Here is an 18,032-nt window from a genome sequence, read left to right as displayed (position 1 = left end):
AATAAATCTTCTTTATAAAACAAATAGTTTTTTTTATTGATACAAATTTGTCTATTGTCATTTTTTTAATTACATAATGCCCAGTGCTTAATATTATAGGGCTATTGTTATGAACATGATAAATTGTAGGATAATGTTCAACATATAATGGTTATCCTGTTTTTAGATCAAACACAATTGTCTTTTTCACAGGTTTAAGTGTTGATGGTAGCTTTCTGTGGTCTAGGATTGATGGAAATACCTATTAAGTCCTGTTTTAATCATGATTTTATTGTTGTTTCAATATTAACCAAGGGTACAAAAGTGGTGGAAAATCAACAGCGGAATTCAGCATTGATTCATCATTAACTGAGGGTAATAACTGATATAAAATCAATGCTAAAATTCAACACTGATCAAATATTAACAGAGGATGTAAAGGTGACATCACCTAAGAGCCAACAGACCCCTAAACAGGCCATGACCGCAACCCCGGGTTGAGCCCTCCAAGGAAGATGCTCCTGGGGAATCCCCCGACGCCCTAAGCCTTTCCCTTCCCCCACATCAATATGATCAACGAACAGAAAGTTCTGCTAATTTCTGTTTAACTCCATTAAGTTGCAGACAAAAAACAAAAATAAAACTAGGGTAGCGCTCTGCCCATAAAGTTCAACTGATAGCTAATCTATGTGCAGTGCATAAAGAAAATGATGGAAAGACAAACTAAAAGAAAATTTAAACCTCTTACACCATTAAAGACTTCAGTCGTTCGCAGTTTAAGGTTCAAGGTTCAAGGTTTTTTATTTGTCACATGCATAGTTATACAAGTATAACACACAGTGAAATGTAGCCTGACACGCTCCTCGAGGGGGGGGGGTGTGTAGAGGAAGAACATATATGTATATATATATATATATATATATATATATATGTATATATATATATATATATATGTATATATATGTATATATATATATATATATATGTATATATATGTATATATATATATATATATATATATATATATACATACATACATACATACATACATACATACATACACTGGGTGAATGTGCAGTAGTAGCAACAAGCAGGTGAATTCTGTACATTAATAAGAATAGACATCTGACTATTTTACAGGATAGACAATATAAACATATTTAAAATTAAAGGAATTGAAATGTACATTGTGCCTGGGTTTAGAGTGTCTGGAAGAGTCCTGTCTCAGCCAATTATAGATGATGTGAGAGGGCGGGTGTGTGTGTTTAGGGCACGGATGGCTTGGGGATAGAAGCTCCTCTTGAGTCTCTCTGTCCTTGCCCGGAAGATGCGGAACCTTCTACCAGATTGCAGAAGTTTAATGAACTCAGCAGAGACTCCAATAAAGAGCAGCTGAGTCAATCTGGTCTGGACTCTGGAGGAGAGTCATGGTTTCAGAGCCTCTATAGGACAGAAAACCTGCATTTATAGTGGGATAGTCTTCTGCTTAAATAACAGGATCATTCAAAACCGTTGTGTGACTCTGGAGGCTACACCCATAGACTGTGTATCAGAAATATGATTTGTGTTCAGTATTTGAGCAATTTTATATGGTTTCCATATTCTTAAAATTTACTTTTGAAGGCGAATTATCTCTATTTCCAGTTAGCATCGGACTTCACTGAACAAGCTGGGTGATGGAACAAGCTGATGCTTTAATTTGCTGAATTATTTTGCACATCTTGCCAGTGGTAACAACACAGGCAAAGTTTTCACATCCATTACACAACATGGTGAGCGTCAGTAGTTGAGGGATGAAGTCACATATGTCAACATACATTTGCATCAGAGAACAGTCTCTTCAATTTACTTTTATTTCTATTTCTATAATATGTGAAAACGAGAATATAAAATACCCCCCAATCTAACATCTCTCACAATACAAATGAAACTACAATGCTTTGTAGACTGCCCAAGAATTTGAACAGGGTACTGGGCTTAAGTATAACAGACCCAAATTCAAGCACACTGGGTGAAAAAGTCCATTGTAAAAATCTGAGTTTAAATAAATAGTTTCTCAATTTATATAAAACATAGTCAGACACCAAGAAACAAATTGTGGAAAAAAGCTAAATAAAGGAGAACATTGTTATGTTGTTTGCTGCAAAGACCTGGTTATAATCATTTTTGACATTTCTTTTTAAACTATAAAAATCAGAAAGGAATTTGGTTCCAGTAGATGGTGGCTCTCAAGCACAGCAATGTAAATCTCTCTCTTACACACACACACACACACACACACACACACACACACACACACACACACACACACACACACACACACACCACCATCAACTTTTCTAAATTGCTAATGAAAACATAACTGAGCAGCAAAGTCCATCTAGCTCTTCACGGTTGTTGTGGTCGTGATAATTTTGTGAGGACACATTGAAAAGCCTCGGATGAACTTGCCAAAGTTCTACAAGTTAGGCGTCCGTAGCTTGTGTCCAGATCACATGTGTGTGTGTATGCATGTGTAATGTACATATAGACACGTGTGTTTATATGTACATTACACATGCATACACATACATACACAAAGCTGTGTAAACCAACTATAAATAACTAATCTAAACTTATATACATTAAATACAGAAATTAAATGAGGTGGAATGAATACTACAGAATATACATAAATAAAAAGCACAACTAACTAAATCAACATCACAACATGAAGTGACTTCCAGTCCATAATGACTCCAGATTTTTGGTCTTAGGTATTACTTGAATGATTTCAAATCCTTTGTAGGAAAACCAGAATGACTGATGAATTAAATGTTTGCAATAAAAAAATAATAAATGTTTTTTATAACAAAGTTTTAGGTAAAAAAAATATTAACTAACATCTACAATTAATATATACATGTTATCTGTACAGTTATCTGTACAGAAAAACATTCATCATAGTAACAAACCAATTAGTGTAACAAACAGTTGTTACTGTTACGGACATAAAATACCAAATTGAACTAAATATGAGGTAATCTTTTCCCTCATGCATTGTAGTGAAGCTCCGCTTTGAACATTGCTCCACCTTTGACACTTTCATGTACTGTGGATTCTCATGTGCTTTTTCAAGTGTGCCGCCTGACTGAATGTTTTACCACATATTTTACACAAGTGTGGCTTCTCACCTGTGTGGATTCTCATGTGAACTCTGAATGCTGACGCGTTACTAAAGCTTTTCCCACAGGCGCTACAAGAATGTGGCTTCTCACCTGTGTGGATTCTCATGTGCTTTTTCAAGTTTGGCGCCTGACTGAATGTTTTACCACATATTTTACACAAGTGTGGCTTCTCACCTGTGTGGATTCTCATGTGAACTCTGAATGCTGACGCGTTACTAAAGCTTTTCCCACAGGCGCTACAAGAATGTGGCTTCTCACCTGTGTGGATTCTCATGTGCTTTTTCAAGTGTGCCGCCTGACTGAATGTTTTACCACATACTTTACACAAGTGTGGCTTCTCACCTGTGTGGATTCTCATGTGAACTCTGAATGCTGACGCGTTACTAAAGCTTTTCCCACAGGCGCTACAAGAATGTGGCTTCTCACCTGTGTGGGTTCTAATGTGAGTGTTTAAGCTGTTAATCTGAATGAATCGTTTCCCACAAGTGCTACAAGAATAAGGTTTCTCACCTGTGTGGATTCTCATGTGAACTCTTGATGATGAGGAGTGACGAAAGCCTTTCCCACAGGTGCTACAAATATATGGCTTCTCACCTGTGTGGATTCTCATGTGAGATTTTAAGTGGATCAGATGACGGAATCCTTTCCCACATGTGCTACAGCAATAAGGTTTCTCACCTGTATGGACTCTTAGATGGTTAAGCAGTCTGTATTTATACTGAAAGGTTTTTCCACAAATCTCACATTTTACAGACTTTCTACTTGTGTCAGGCTTACACTGACTATATGACATGAGCTGGCTCTCTACTCCACTTTGCTTTCTCTGATTTCTCCTCTTTGTGTTTGCATTTGTAGTTGATCCTGAGTGCACATGCTCACTTTCTTCCTGGCCTTGGCTCCACTCTGGCTGAGGACAGTTGTTAGAAAGAAAGTCACTGCTTGGTTCAGGTTCCTCATGAGTAGAAGTCACCATACATTTATTAGTCTCTTCCTTTAGAAGAAGCCGCTCTCCCTCCTGACTGGTGCAGGGTTCCTCCTGCTCCTCTTTAAATTCTGGAGGCTTTCGATCCTCCTGATCCAGACTGGAGATCCTTTCATGGTTAGAGACCTGTTGGTCTGCAGGAACCTCTTCCTCCTTACAGATCTTTTGATCTGAAAAGTCTCAAGAGACAAAAACAAAAACATAAAATGAAAAAAACCAAAAACTCGAACATTAAAAAAACAAAACAAAACATCTCATCAACTATTAGAAATTCTCTATGAGCATGTCGCCCACGTACGCCAGTGTAATTCAAACAGTTGTGCTAGTGATACTGACACTTAGATACACCGGAATAAATTGAAGTTTGGGGAGCTACATACAAATCAAAAGATCTTGCTGCATTTTCTTACATATTAATTTTGTACATTACTACAATGAATTTTAAATAAAACCCCTCAGATGCAGTTTAAGTGCAGACCTTCAGCTTCAATTCAGTAGGTTGAATGAAAACACGGCATAAAAATGTGAGAAAAAAAATCATCATGTTCATTTCTAATACAGATGCTTGCTTTCTCCTTTTTAATACTCTACAGGCCTTTACTGCAGTGACTTTCAGGTCTTGTTTGTTTGTAGGCCTTTCTGTCTCAAGTTTAGCTTTCAACAATAGAAATGCATGCTCAACTTGGTTAACGCTTGAGGGTCGACGGACGTGCTGACGCGCCAAAAATCAAACCACCAATTTAGGACAACACAGCAACAAGATGCAACGACCCAGAGTCTCCATTTCAACTTGGGTCGAAAGTGCGGACTTCAAACTTTATACCAGTTTTTAAATTGTGTTGACAGGCCACGTAAAACAGACGTATGATAAAAAATACACACAATGTTTTTTTCTGAATAAAATAGTAGTGTTTACAGTGGGAAGAAACTGTAAAAACAGTGTTTTTTTAAGGACAGCGCTAGCAAACACTCCTTTTTATCTTGTGAGAGAAAAAGACAAAACACCCCTTTCCTTCCCCATTAGTGAAAAAATGTACCATGTTAACCAATCGAAAATGATGTGGCAACATGTGGCATTTTGTTGTTTGGGAAGAGGTGGAGGTTTTAGGAGTGACACCGGCGAGTCATAGCGAGCGAGCGAAAGAAAGAGAGAGAGCAAGTTTTGATGCGTGAGAGATTTGTCATACCTGCAGGTAGGGCTGCCACGATTTGTCGACTAGTCACGATTACGTCGACTATCAAAATCGTAGACGACTGATTTAATAGTCGAAGCGTCATTTGAAGTTTTGTAAGATCCCAAAAGATGCAGGAATAATAGCAGGATTTAAGAGTGTAATAACGGACTGAAACAGAAGATGGCAGCACTGCACGTACAAGGATGCCAGCTGCCGTTAAACCCCGAAGAAGAAGAAGCTGTGTCCCAGAATTCATAGCGCGGCCCAGCTTAGTTTCCAACAATGGCGGCAGCTAGTTAGTTTTAATATTACTCGTATTATTCTTTCTGGGTCACAAAATAAACGTTTAACATATTTTCAGGCAAGAATGTAGCTGTGTAAACCTCAAATATCGGCTCAGTTTATCAGGACACCACATATTTTCAAAAGCGCTCCGACGTTTTCGGAGACGTCTGTTACCCGCTAGCTCGATAGCTAGCCGGGGGCTAGGTCACTAGCGCCGTGAGAAGACCGGATTCCCGGCAAATTGTTTTCAAACCCACCGCCGTCTTTCGCTACTCAGGTTAAACATATATAAGTCACTTAGATAAATTAAAAATGTTGTTGTTTGGCTTTTTTTTTTTTTTGTATTTTATTTGTTCCTGAGTAAATCGGTTTGTCTGAGATTAAAGTTATAGTTTTTACACAGCTGAATAAACGTCAAGCAGACAGCTGATTATCAGAAGTGTGAGATACTGGAGAATATACTCCGGTGTCCTGTTATATTTTAGATAGCAAGGAGTTTATTAAACTTCACCGAAACAATCTGCAAATTTCATTAAAATTGAATAAACTATCATCTTGTCTTTATCTTTAGTTAGCACCTTAAAAGCTTAAAGCTGTAAGCTAATGATAGTTATATAAGAGCAGATGCTGCTGGTGCAATAAGCTGTAGTTTTACGTCCAGTGGATGATGATCTGATTAGTCGACTAATCGCATAAATAATCGGTGACTAGTCGACTATCAAAATAATCGTTTGTGGCAGCCCTACCTGCAGGGTTTATACCTGTGGTGTTCTTCTCAGTCTTATGTGTGCATTTTTAGGTACATAGTGCCATGTACCGATGATATTTGCAAAATGTGTGCATAATTTTTAGAAATGTACAATTTCTATTTGCATTTTAAGTTTCAAAAATGATTTGTTAAACATGTTTGTGGTTTTTACAGTAAAAAATATAACTTTTCTCTACTTGGATTTTAGGTTTTTTGTCTCAATTGTCGTCAGTCGAATCAGAATTTGAATTTTTTTTGAAAACATGGACATGGCATCCTTTGGATTAATGAGGATGACTTGCTTGTTCTCAGTGCTCAGGTCAAAAACTTTCTTCTCTGATGGAATTTCCTATCAAACTGGCTGCTTAGGCGTCAAGTTTCTAACTCGACAATGCTCACATCCAGACGACGGGTTTTTCAGTGAAGGCCTTGCATCAGCTAGACAATATTAAACCACATACTGCATTTATTCCAACAACATGGCTTTGTAGTAGTAGAGTCCAGGTGGTGAACTGGCCTGCCTGCAGACATGGCAAATGTTTCTTTCATCCACTGAAAATATTTTGCATGAAAGTGAAAAATATGAAAATGGAGACCCAGGACTGTTCAACAGCTAGAATCTTATATCAGAGAAAAATGGGAAGAAACTCAAAACAGCAGCTGCTCTCCTCAGGTCACTAACTGTTGTTAAAAGAAGACAGAAAACAGTGGTAACATGGCTCCGTCCTGACTTTTCTGTTGCTATCTTCAATTTCAAAATAAGCAAATGTTTTGTATATTTGTTTGTTTTGTTGTTTTTCTTCTACAATGTCCAATTGGGTTTAATTGGGTTTGTATCTGTAGAAATTTTATATCCATTAACAAATAAAGACAATCAGCATCATAATATGAACTCATTTTCAGGTTTCAACATTAACTAGACACAAGATTGTTTCTACTTTCTCAACCAACACACTTCGGCTTGTTCCTTTTAGTTTATATTATTCCTGTACCCCTGAAAATAAAGTTTAAGTTCTAATTAGAATCCTACATTAGTAATATTTGTTTGTCTCATCTATAGAGTATTCCAAACTTTTCATACTTTGTTGGTAAAATTATTTAGCACTAATTTCCTAGCAGTGGCTGTACTGTCCTGTGACAATTACACCCAGCTGTATTAGGAATTAGGTTAAAGAACTGTTTTGCTTTTTAGTTTAACTGTTGTTAGTTTTGCCATATTTGTGCCTTACCAACAGTGTTGGGTAGTAACGGAATACCCCGGGGTTCCCTTTACTACGGTTCGGAGCCACGGACCTGTTTCATATACGCGCGGAATAGTTTTCTATATGAGACCCAGCAAAAAGTGTAGCCGTACCTAATGTCCAACCTACTGATACTCATTTTACATTAAGATTTAAAAGTCTAGTTGGTACTGGTATGGCGAGTATCCTTCAGTAATAGTAATAAATCACACAGCAATTCATGTAGTTGTAAAAAGCATGTTAATATATTAAGTAATCCAAAGTATTCAGAATTAGAGATGGACCGATCCGATATTACGTATCGGTCCGATACTGACCTAAATTACTGGATCGGATATCGGAGAAAAATAAAAAATGTAATCCGATCCATTAAATATCACGAAAGCACCTCACAAAACTTGCAACACGCCGTAACTCACCTCAGAACGTTAGCACGTCAGAGCAGTATGCGTCACGTGATAGAGCGGCTGTGGCATGCGGGACCTGTCGGTGGTCTGGATAGCATGTGGAGCTTCGCTAGCAACCTGGCATTTCATCTCCGACAAAGTTATCCCGAGAGAAGTAAAGCAAGTGTGTAAGTCCATCTCTGAATGTTTGTAAAGCATTCCTGCGTTAAGCTTAACAAACGACTGCCTCTCGTTCTCCGGCTGCTACTTCAATCGTGAAACTTACTTAATTACTTGCTTAATGGGGCGATCGTGGCTCAAGAGTTAGGAGTTCGCCTTGTAATCGGAAGGTTGCCGGTTCGAGCCCCGGCTTGGACAGTCTCGGTCGTTGTGTCCTTGGGCAAGACACTTCACCCGTTGCCTACTGGTGGTGGTCAGAGGGCCCGGTGGCGCCAGTGTCCGGCAGCCTCGCCTCTGTCAGTGCGCCCCAGGGTGGCTGTGGTTACAATGTAGCTTGCCATCACCAGTGTGTGTGAATGTGTGTGTGAATGGGTGGATGACTGGATATGTAAAGCGCTTTGGGGTCCTTAGGGACTAGTAAAGCGCTATATAAATACAGGCCATTTACCATTTAATGATCAGCTGATCGGCTTTTCTGTCGCGAGTCCGTCTCTCTTGTTTGCTTTTGGTCCACTTTGCACCAGAAAGAGGAAACCAGCGGCTGAACAACAGCAGAACGTTTAAGCTTGATAAGCTGTTGTTAGAATTTATTTAATATTACTTTCTACACCAGGAGCTTTTTCTACGTAGCTGACGGCTGGTAACTGTGCAGGGGCGGATCTAGCAAAGTTTAGCCAGGGGGGCCGATAGGGCATGAACAGGGAAAAGGGGGCACAAAGACATACTTTTCTTTCTTATTCTCATTTAAAATGTCGAGCTTTTAATAAATAATTATCTGACACACAAAGTTTTAATTTGATGTAAAAGGAATAGAAGTCAATTACTGTATACAGTGACTATTAAGTCTAATATATATACCCTAGTAAACTATAGTACTTTTTCCTTTGGGAAGGTACCATCTGTGCAGTCTGCAATTTTGTTGAAGAAAGATGTTGAATCTATTTAATATTTCTTGAAAAATAATTGATTTCTGTGCATTTTTTTTCACACTGCATCAAATTAAGGTTGATTACGTCGATTAAGCATCATGAGGTGGAGCGTGAGGGGTGGTTCCCTATTTTTTATTTATTTATTTTTGTTGTTGCTGGGAGTTGGAACCCTATTAGTTAGGTTGCTTAATATTTACGCTAAGTACTCTTTAAAATACCAGAATAGGGAGGATGGTGTAGGTTTAAGTTTATTAGATTGATCAGTATTGCTGAACTATGAAATATTTTTTTTGTATACAGGTATAACAGAATAGCTTTAGTGTAGTTGTTGTTTTAAACTTGAGTATGAACTTATACAAAATGCAGCAAGATATTTAAAAAAACCAGTTTTGTTGATTAAAAAACACTATATCGGATTCATATCGGTATCGGCAGATATCCAAATTTATGATATCGGTATCGGACATAAAAAAGTGGTATCGTGCCATCTCTATTCAGAATACATTACACTCACTGAGTAACGAGTTCTGAATACATTACAAAATACATATATTCTGTAATACATTTTAAAAGTAACTTTTCCAACACTGCCTACTATTAGCAAACTTGCGAGCCACATGCTATGAAGCAAATCTATGGTCTACAGTGACCCCTTGTAGACATTGTGAGACATCGTTTCTGCTTCCAGAAAACCACAATTTGTGGGACTGTCAACTGCTCCTAAAAGAAAACTGAGCAACAATAACAGATATTACTTTTCCTTCTTCCCAGTGCAGACATCACTGATGCTTCACTCGTTCCTGCCTTCCTGATAGTTTCACATACCTTTGCTTTGTATCTGTATTTCAGGTTTCCAGATGGTATCCAGCAGTCTGAGCCTCTCCTGCCCGGTCCAGACCATGATGTGTTCAACCTCGTGACTGGTGCAGAGTTCCTCCTGTTCCTCCTTAATCTGAGGAGGCTCTGGGTCCTCCTGCTTCAGACTGGAGCTCCTCTCCTGGTTACAGATCTGTTGGTCTGCGGGAACCTCCTCATCCTTACTCTTCATTCTGTTTTGAGAATTCTTGAAAAGAGACAAGTGATAACGGGAGAAATTAAAAATGAACAAATGTGACAAATGTTTCAAGAGCACCGTGTGAGTGACTCAAGTTCTGATACTTTTATAAGCAAAATTAAGAATACAAAAACTTTCAGGTAGCTGCTGCCAGCTTGGTAAATGGCCTGCATTTGTATAGCGCTTTTCTAGTCCATAGGACCCCAAAGCGCTTCACACTACATTCAGTCATTCACCCATTCACACACACATTCACACACACAGCTTCACAGTTGCGCAACTGTTTGTCATTTTAACCTGCCACAGTAACAACCAAAAGTAATTATATCATTAATTATATTTAGATGGAGGATTTTAGAGTATTTCTCACCACCTGACTATGATCTGAGTCCAAATTTCAAATTAAAAGCTGTTTCACTTTGTTTGCTGATTTGTGCTTAAAGCTGCAGTATTTTGTTTTGTTTTTCATTATTTTCAAACTACGAAATAATTGCAGTCACAATAATAAATTAATATCATGTAAATTATTTAAACTGTACTTAAGTAAAAATATAGAATCACCATGGTGGGATGGTGGTTAACACTGTTGCCTCACAGCAAGAAGATTCTTAATTCGACTCAGGAGTTTGCATGTTCTGCTCCTCAGTGTGTCGGTTCTCTCTGGGTACTCCAGGTAGGGCTGCCACAAACGATTATTTTTGAGATAGTCGACTAATCACATCATGCATCCATTGTTGTAAAACGTACAGCTTATTGCACCAGTATGCACCTGCTCCTATATAACTATCATTAGCTTACAGCTTAAAGTGTTTAACGTATGTGCTCACTAAAAATAAAGACAAGATGATAGTTCATTAAACTTTTAATTAAATTTGCAGATTAAACACCACCGAGACAATCAATTCAGCAGTCTGCTCTTTGCTCCCTCAAATATAACAGGACATTGGAGTAAATTCTCAATCATCTCACATTTTTGTTCAGTTTTCTGTTTATTCAGCTGTGTGAAAACTGTAACTTTAATCTCAGCCAAACTGATGCACTCAGGAAACAATAAAACACTGAAAAAGCCAGATAATAACATTTATAAACTAAGTCACTTATATAACTAACCCTATAGATGAAAGCACATAACATTTTATTTTCAAAAGCAAATAACAAGCTTATAGAGCAGTAGTTTTCGGTTTTCAACAAAAGCATGCAATTTACTTTGTGTACAGTCAAATGGAGTTGAGTCAACTAGTGCCACCCGTGGCAAGGTGCCATAGCCTACAGCCAGATCAACTTGTGACACAGACATCTGCAGCACAATACATTTGTAACTTTCAATTTTTTCTGTTTTTGTGTCTTGCAAATAAACCTTATATTATATAATTATATTATGCATTTATTTTTGGCCTACATCAGTAGAAAATGACAAATTATATACACAAAGTTATTGAAATCACCAGTCCTGTTGATTATCATGATTTTAATTTTCTTTCCCATAACAAAGAAATACGTCTTGAACAAATATATGACACATTAATATTTCACATCCTGTTATCATAGCCTGCCTGTGTAGAGAATACATTAACATGGCAAATGTATTGTGCATGAAACTAATTCAAACGAGGTGCAGATGTGTGTCACAAGTTAATCTGACTGTAGGCTTTAGGCACTTGACCACAGGTGGCGCTAGTTGACTCAATTTGAGTGAACATAAAGTAAACTGCACGTTTTAGTTGTGCAGCGAAAACGCTGAAATCGGAGTAATAACACGTACGAGGGGAACAATAACGAAGACAAGATTCTCCCGATCGTTTACTCTTGCTGTCCTGTGAACAACATCGGCGTGGTGTTAATTGTTTGCCGTTTTCGCGATCGCCTCGCGCACGAGAATATCACCAGGTAAACTCGCGACATTTCTAAACATTTTGTTATTAAAGAGCAACAAGACTGAGGGAGTGTGTTTGAGGTAACCTTATAAATGTCACGGATGACACATTTGGTGTTTATTTGCTGTTTTGTTGGTAGCGGCTACTGAAAAGCAAGCCTACCACACATCTGTTCGGCCAACGCCAGTTAATCCGGAACACTGGCCGCGAAGGATTTCACTCGCAGAAAAGGCTCATCGATGGTGGCTGGGATCGCGGCACGATCATCAGCCATTGCAGCCTAAGGCTCGGGGAAACGAGCCCGCCATCCCTTTATAGTGGCCGAGCCCACTGGCGATAAGGAAAGGTAGCTCGTCATAGAGGACTCACGCTCGGGGAGACGTTTTTATGGTCGACTTAATAATGGAATAATGGCATGCATTTATATAGCGCTTTTCGAGACCCTCAGAGCGCGTTACAATCCCACTATTCGGTTCTATACTTAGGCTCCCAGAAGAGCCTCGAGAACCCTGGTGCTGTCTTTGCATACCTCCACAATGCTGTGTTATTTAATCTTTAAAAAAAAAGGAGATTCCCTGCGTACGACCAGAAAGAGCCCAAGTACCGCGCGTTCCACAGTTTTAAAATAAATAACCTACAACATCTGCACGGCAACCACGTGGTGCGAGTTGAAGGTTTCTCTCACAGATTCTTTCGTCCGCGTGTTTAATACTAAAATCTTACCGTTTAAATCAAAGGGACGCACTTATGTGATGAGCTGCTGGTTGAATTTAGTCTGCGCTGATGGTTGATCTCACCCTGGTCGATTGTTTCTTAACCTCCGAGCAGATTTCTACCTTGAAAAACTCTCAAACCACTGTTGTTTGTTTGTTGTGGAGTTTGAGTGACGTCATTTCCGCTATACTTCTTCTATTAGAATTTCGAGTAGAACTGGCGCACTGCTGCCCTCCTCGGGTCATTCGTAGTCCAAATAAAAGTCCTTCCAAACAGTCCAGTGCTTTGCAGAAACCCGAATAAAGAATTTTAGTTCCCCAGTGATCCAAGCCAAGTATTGACTTAAACAGTCTGTAATATTCTGCAGCACAACTAGAACAGACTGTCTAAACATGTAAAGTAATGACACCCATTCTTTTCATTCTGTTATTGCTTTTTCCACATGCTGTTTTTTTGATGATGGATCCACATTCAGAAGACCCAGTGCTTATTAAATTTAATTAATTAATTTTATTTATATAGCGCCAAATCACAACAACAGTCACCTCAATGCCCCCCCACCCCCCACCCCACAGGTTCTCCAGCCTTTAGATTGATTTTAGTGTCATCTTCATTAACTGAAGTTTCTGTATGTTTCCTTATCATTTCATTCATTTTCTTCACTCCTTAACACATATCTGAGCTCCTTTGTGAACAGTCTTGAACTTCATTTTGGACCTGTTTTAATCACTCTAGCAGCTACTATGTTTGTCATTTCCACTATTTTTCTTGCACTAAACTATTTGCACTAAACAATAATTTCAGATAAACTGTAATTCCATTCATCCATCCTGCTTTTCTCAAATTTCTCTGTGGCTTTTTCACAGTTAGAAGGAAATGCTTCCCAGTCTGCCTTACTGAAGTCAAATGAGCAAAGTCATTTGTTTTATTCAGTAAAGCATTCCAGAGCTTTTCAGAAGACAAGGCCTATGAACCAAGTGATGCTTCTGCAAGGGCCTCAGAAAAGTAAAACGCTACACTCATCCACACAAAAGCATGTCTTTCATCTCTTCTAGGAGGAAATACTATATTTATATTGTTATATATTATAATTAGTCCTCCAGTGAAGTTAGTCTCATATCACATGTGGCTGCATTACATCCTGCAACACCTCGACCGCCCGGGAACTTATGCCATGGTCCTGTTTGTGGACTTTAGTTTGGCTTTTAACACCATCGTGCCTGAACTTCTCTCCTCCAAACTATCCCAGCTCAGTGTGTCACCAGCTGCCTGTCAGTGGCTCACCAGCCTGTCAGACAGGAAGCAGCAAGTGAGGCTGGGGGAGATCACCTCTGAAACTCGGTCCCTCAGTATTGGTGCCCCTCAAGGATGTGTCCTCCTTCTACACTAATGACTGCACCTCCAAGAACTCGGCTGTTAAACTCCTAAAGTTTGCAGATGTCACCACCGTCATTGGCCTCATTCAAGATGGTGATGAATCTACATACCGACAGGACGTTAAGCAGCTGGTACTCTGGTGCAGTCAGCACAGTCTGGAGCTGAACACTCTTAAGACTGTAGAGATGACAGTGGTGTTGGAGCTATTTGTTCTTTATTTTTTATTATTTTTGAAATTAGTTAAAGTTTGTTGTTAGTTTACTTATATTTTGGGGTTTATTTACAAGTTTATTTGTAGGTTAATATTTGTTTCAATGTTTTGTTTGTTTGATGTTACTTTGTTAAATTAGTCAGTAAAAGCTGTAGGGCCATTTTGTTTCTATAAATAAAGAGACTGGTATAGGACCAGCATGCACTGGGGTGAGCCTATGGGTTTTTACCAGAGCAGGAGAAGCAGCAGGAAGTAACTAAAAATGGATCTTGTTATTGCCAAACTGGATGAATAAACCATAAAAACGCAACTTTCAAGTTTGGACAGTGGACTTCTTTTGCCTGCATACGGAATATTATCGCAGTGCAGCAGTGGCTTGTGGACTTTTAATTGCGGGATGTTTGGTTGGTCAAACAAAAGGAATTGCCACTACAATTGGACTTCAGGAGACATCCCTTAACTCTGCTCCCCCTTACCATATCAGACAGCCCGGTGTCTACTGTGAAGATCTTGAAGTTCCTGGGTACCACCATCTCCCAGGACCTGAAGTGGGAGACCAACATCAACTCCATCCTCAAAAGGACCCAGCAGAGGATGTACTTCCTGAGACAACTGGGGAAGTACAGTCTTCCACAGGAGCTGCTGATCCAGTTCTACACTTCAGTCATTGAGTCTGTCCTGTGCTCCTCCATCACAGTCTGGTATGGTGCAGCCACTAAACAGGACAGGAGCAGACTGCAGCAGACTGTACAGGCAGCAGAAAGGATCATCGGCGCCCCCCTGCCCTCCATCCAGGAGCTGTACCTCTCAAGAACCAGGAAACGGGCAGGGAAAATCATCACAGACCCCTCACACCCTGGACACAGACTTTTTGACCTGCTGCCCTCTGGCAGACGGTACAGAAGCCTGCAGACCAGGACCACCCGACACAGGAACAGTTTCTTTCCCCTCGCCATCTCCCTTCTAAACAGTTGACCTGTATTAAATCCCAGTTCTTTGTATTCCTTACGGCAAAGAAAGACACAGCTCAAAGTGTTCAAACTCAAAAAATGATCTTTATTTTACGTTACCGGGAAGGGAGACCTGAACACACGAACACACAAGCTCAGGTCTGAAGCACAAGCAGGAAGCCTAGTTATTTATATACTTCCTCTAGATGTCACACACACTTTAAGTTTCGATCAAACACCCTACTTAGTTTCACTTTCTGCCCGCAACTCATGTTCTCTGCAAAAGCATGCAGTTTCCTGTCAGTACTTTTGGCACAGACTGTACTCAGAGTTGGGCCTCTCTTATCCATAAAACAATATAATCAGCAAATAAGCATTCAGATTATATTATGTCACACTGCTCCCACTGCCAAACTGCAGCTGCACCTTATGTACATTCTGTAGTATTCATTCCACCTCATTTCATTTCTGTATTTAATGTATATAAGTTTAGATTAGTTATTTATAGTTGGTTTACACAGCTTTGTGTATGTATGTGTGTATATAGACGTGTGTGTGTGTGTGTGTGTGTGTGTGTGTGTGTGTGTGTGTGTGTGTGTGTGTGTCAATATACCAAACAGATAAATGTATTTGTTTCTTTCTAAAGTAAAGACAAAAAAAACTGCTTGACAAAGAATGTTCTGCTAATTTCTCTGTTAAAGCCCATGAAGTAGAAGACAAAAAAAGGTGGAGAAATATTTGTGTAAATAAAATTCATATCGATCACTGGTACCTTCAATGGACAAACAAACACAGGAAGGATCCCCTTTAAAAACTCAAAAACATCAAGAGAACAAAATGAAGATGTCAAAGTACCACCCATAATGTTTGACAGACAGCTGATCTCGGTGCAGAGCAGAAATGATGGAGAGAAAATAAAATGGAAACTAAAATATAGATTTAAACCCACAATATGAAAGTCTTCGGTCTATTTCAGTTTAATGAATTCAGCAATATCTCCATAATTGTTGTAAAGTCTAAGCCCAACGTAGAGCGGCTGAGTGAATGTGGTCTGGACTCTGTGGAGGAGAGTCATGGTTTCAGAGACGCTGTAGAAGGACAAAATACCTGCTCTGTGATCCAGGTACACTCCTACTCTGGAGGAACAAGGACCTGAAATGGGAATTTCAGTGTTGTTATGCCAAAATGTGTAACTATTTTTGGAACAATCTAGTGCCCAAGACTTGTCATTACGACCAAATCCACATTCATTTCGAATCCCTGCTCTGCTGATATTCCTATATGCAACTGCTACAAAAACTCCCCCTCTCCTCACCACCTCCCAGTAACAACGTCCGGTCAGGCTCTCTCTACTCAGGACCTGCCACCATCCAGTAAATCTGTCTGGATGATCCAAAAAGGATTGTTGATGATACATGAATGTTACTTTTCTGTTCTCGTCTGATAATAACAGCTGTTTGTTTGCTGTGTTTGGATCCAGTGAGATTTTACATGAATATTTTAAGAATCCAGCTCTGGTCTTTGGCTCTGCTGGTGGATCTGACAGTAAAACATCCACTTCAGTGACTGTCAGTGAGATGTTTGTCCATTCCTCTCTCAGAATGTCCTGTAGTTTATCTCTGACCTCTGACACAGCTGCTGTCACATCCTCAAAGTAGCTCAGAGGACGGATATTGATGCTGGATGAGTCTGTAGACTCACTGAGTGCTGACAGTGAGGGGTAGTTGTGTAGAAACTGGATGTGATCCTCTGTGTGTGAGAGCTGCTTCAGCTCAGCATCTTTCCTCTTCAGCTCAGTGATCTCCTGCTCCAGCTTCTCCTGAAGCTCTTTGACTCGACTCACTTCAGTTTCCTGCTGGGATCTGATCTGCTGCTTCACATCAGAGCTTCTTTTCTGGATGAGATGGATCAGCTCAGTGAAGATCTTCTCACTGTGCTCCACTGTTTGATCAGCAGACTGATTGATGGCCTCCACCTCCTGTTGAAGCAGCTTCACATCTTTCTCTCTGTCCTGGATTCTCTGCTGGATGTTTTGTCGACTCACCTCCAGCTCTCTCTGCCTCTCAGTCCTTTCTGCTGCAGCTGAGACTGTGTCGTGGCCTTTATGTTCATCCACAGAGCAGAGATAACAGATACTCTGCTGATCAGTACGGCAGAACATCTTCATCACCTCATCATGACGAGAGCAGATGTTCTCCTGGAGCTTCTTGGAGGGCTCCACCAGCTTGTGTTTCTTTAATGGAGCCACATCATAATGAGGCTGAAGGTGTTTCTCACAGTAAGATGCCAGACAGAATAAACAGGACTTGAAGGCTTTCATTTCTCTTCCAGTGCAGACATCACAGGCCACATCTTCAGGTCCAGCATAGCAGTGATCAGCAGGAGCAGCTTGGAGTCCAGTCTTCTTCAGCTCCTCCACTAAAACTGCTAACATGGTGTTTTTCTCCAGGACAGGCCTCGCTGTGAAAGTCCTCCGGCACTGAGGGCAGCTGTAGATTTTCTTCTCGTCCTCTCCATCCCAAAAGCCATTAATACAGTTCATGCAGTAGCTGTGTCCACACGGAATAGTCACTGGCTCCTTCAGCAGATCCAAACAGATCGAACAAGAGAAAGTTTCTTGGTCCAGCTGAACTCCTTTCTGCGCCATTTCTCCTCTCAGTATCAGTGACTTTGTGAGTTTCACTTCCTTATAATTGAAAGCATTCGGAGCTCTTATCTAAACAACATGAGTTAGCTCTTCTGCGTCGCTGCACGTTGATTACAGCCATGTTCAAAGTGCA

At 39.8% G+C, this 18,032-nt stretch overlaps 2 protein-coding genes across 7 annotated transcripts; both read right to left on the bottom strand.

Annotated features, from left to right (window-relative positions):
* Positions 1-1,000: 1,000 nt before the first annotated feature.
* On the bottom strand, positions 1,001-12,883 carry LOC146647538 (uncharacterized). The gene is made up of 3 exons (XM_085389592.1): positions 12,724-12,883; positions 9,898-10,135; positions 1,001-4,307 (listed from the first exon to the last, which is right to left on the bottom strand). Exons 2-3 carry the CDS (start codon positions 10,118-10,120, stop codon positions 3,064-3,066), a joined length of 1,467 nt encoding a protein of 488 aa, XP_085245718.1. The 5' UTR covers positions 10,121-10,135; positions 12,724-12,883; the 3' UTR covers positions 1,001-3,063.
* A 2,273-nt stretch (positions 12,884-15,156) lies between these two features.
* LOC146647537 (E3 ubiquitin/ISG15 ligase TRIM25-like) lies at positions 15,157-18,032 on the bottom strand. Of its 6 annotated transcripts, none has more exons than XM_085389584.1 (2): positions 17,096-18,032; positions 15,157-16,388 (listed from the first exon to the last, which is right to left on the bottom strand). In XM_085389584.1, the coding sequence occupies exons 1-2, from the start codon at positions 17,897-17,899 to the stop codon at positions 16,332-16,334; spliced, it is 861 nt and encodes a 286-aa protein (XP_085245710.1). In that variant the 5' UTR covers positions 17,900-18,032; the 3' UTR covers positions 15,157-16,331. The 6 variants fall into 6 exon arrangements, with proteins under 6 accessions (XP_085245710.1, XP_085245709.1, XP_085245705.1 ...); XM_085389579.1 differs by having other exon boundaries at positions 15,166-17,325; positions 17,389-18,032; XM_085389580.1 differs by having other exon boundaries at positions 15,166-17,387; positions 17,457-18,032.

Source organism: Rhamphochromis longiceps, linkage group LG18 (genome assembly GCF_057381845.1).
Source record: "Rhamphochromis longiceps isolate RC_006_pf linkage group LG18, R_longiceps_female_GT1.1, whole genome shotgun sequence".
Classification (NCBI taxonomy): domain Eukaryota; kingdom Metazoa; phylum Chordata; class Actinopteri; order Cichliformes; family Cichlidae; genus Rhamphochromis; species Rhamphochromis longiceps.
Note: the sequence above shows the minus strand (reverse complement) of the source record. Positions and strands in the feature narration are given on the sequence as shown.

Coding starts and splice junctions, on each gene's coding strand:
- LOC146647538 (XM_085389592.1), bottom strand. CDS start 10,120: ATGAAGAGTAAGGATGAGGAGGTTCCCGCAGACCAACAGATCTGTAAC. Junction 4,308..9,897: donor AATACAGATACAAAGCAAAG/GTATGTGAAACT, acceptor TTGTCTCTTGAG/ACTTTTCAGATCAAAAGATC.
- LOC146647537 (XM_085389583.1), bottom strand. CDS start 17,899: ATGGCGCAGAAAGGAGTTCAGCTGGACCAAGAAACTTTCTCTTGTTCG.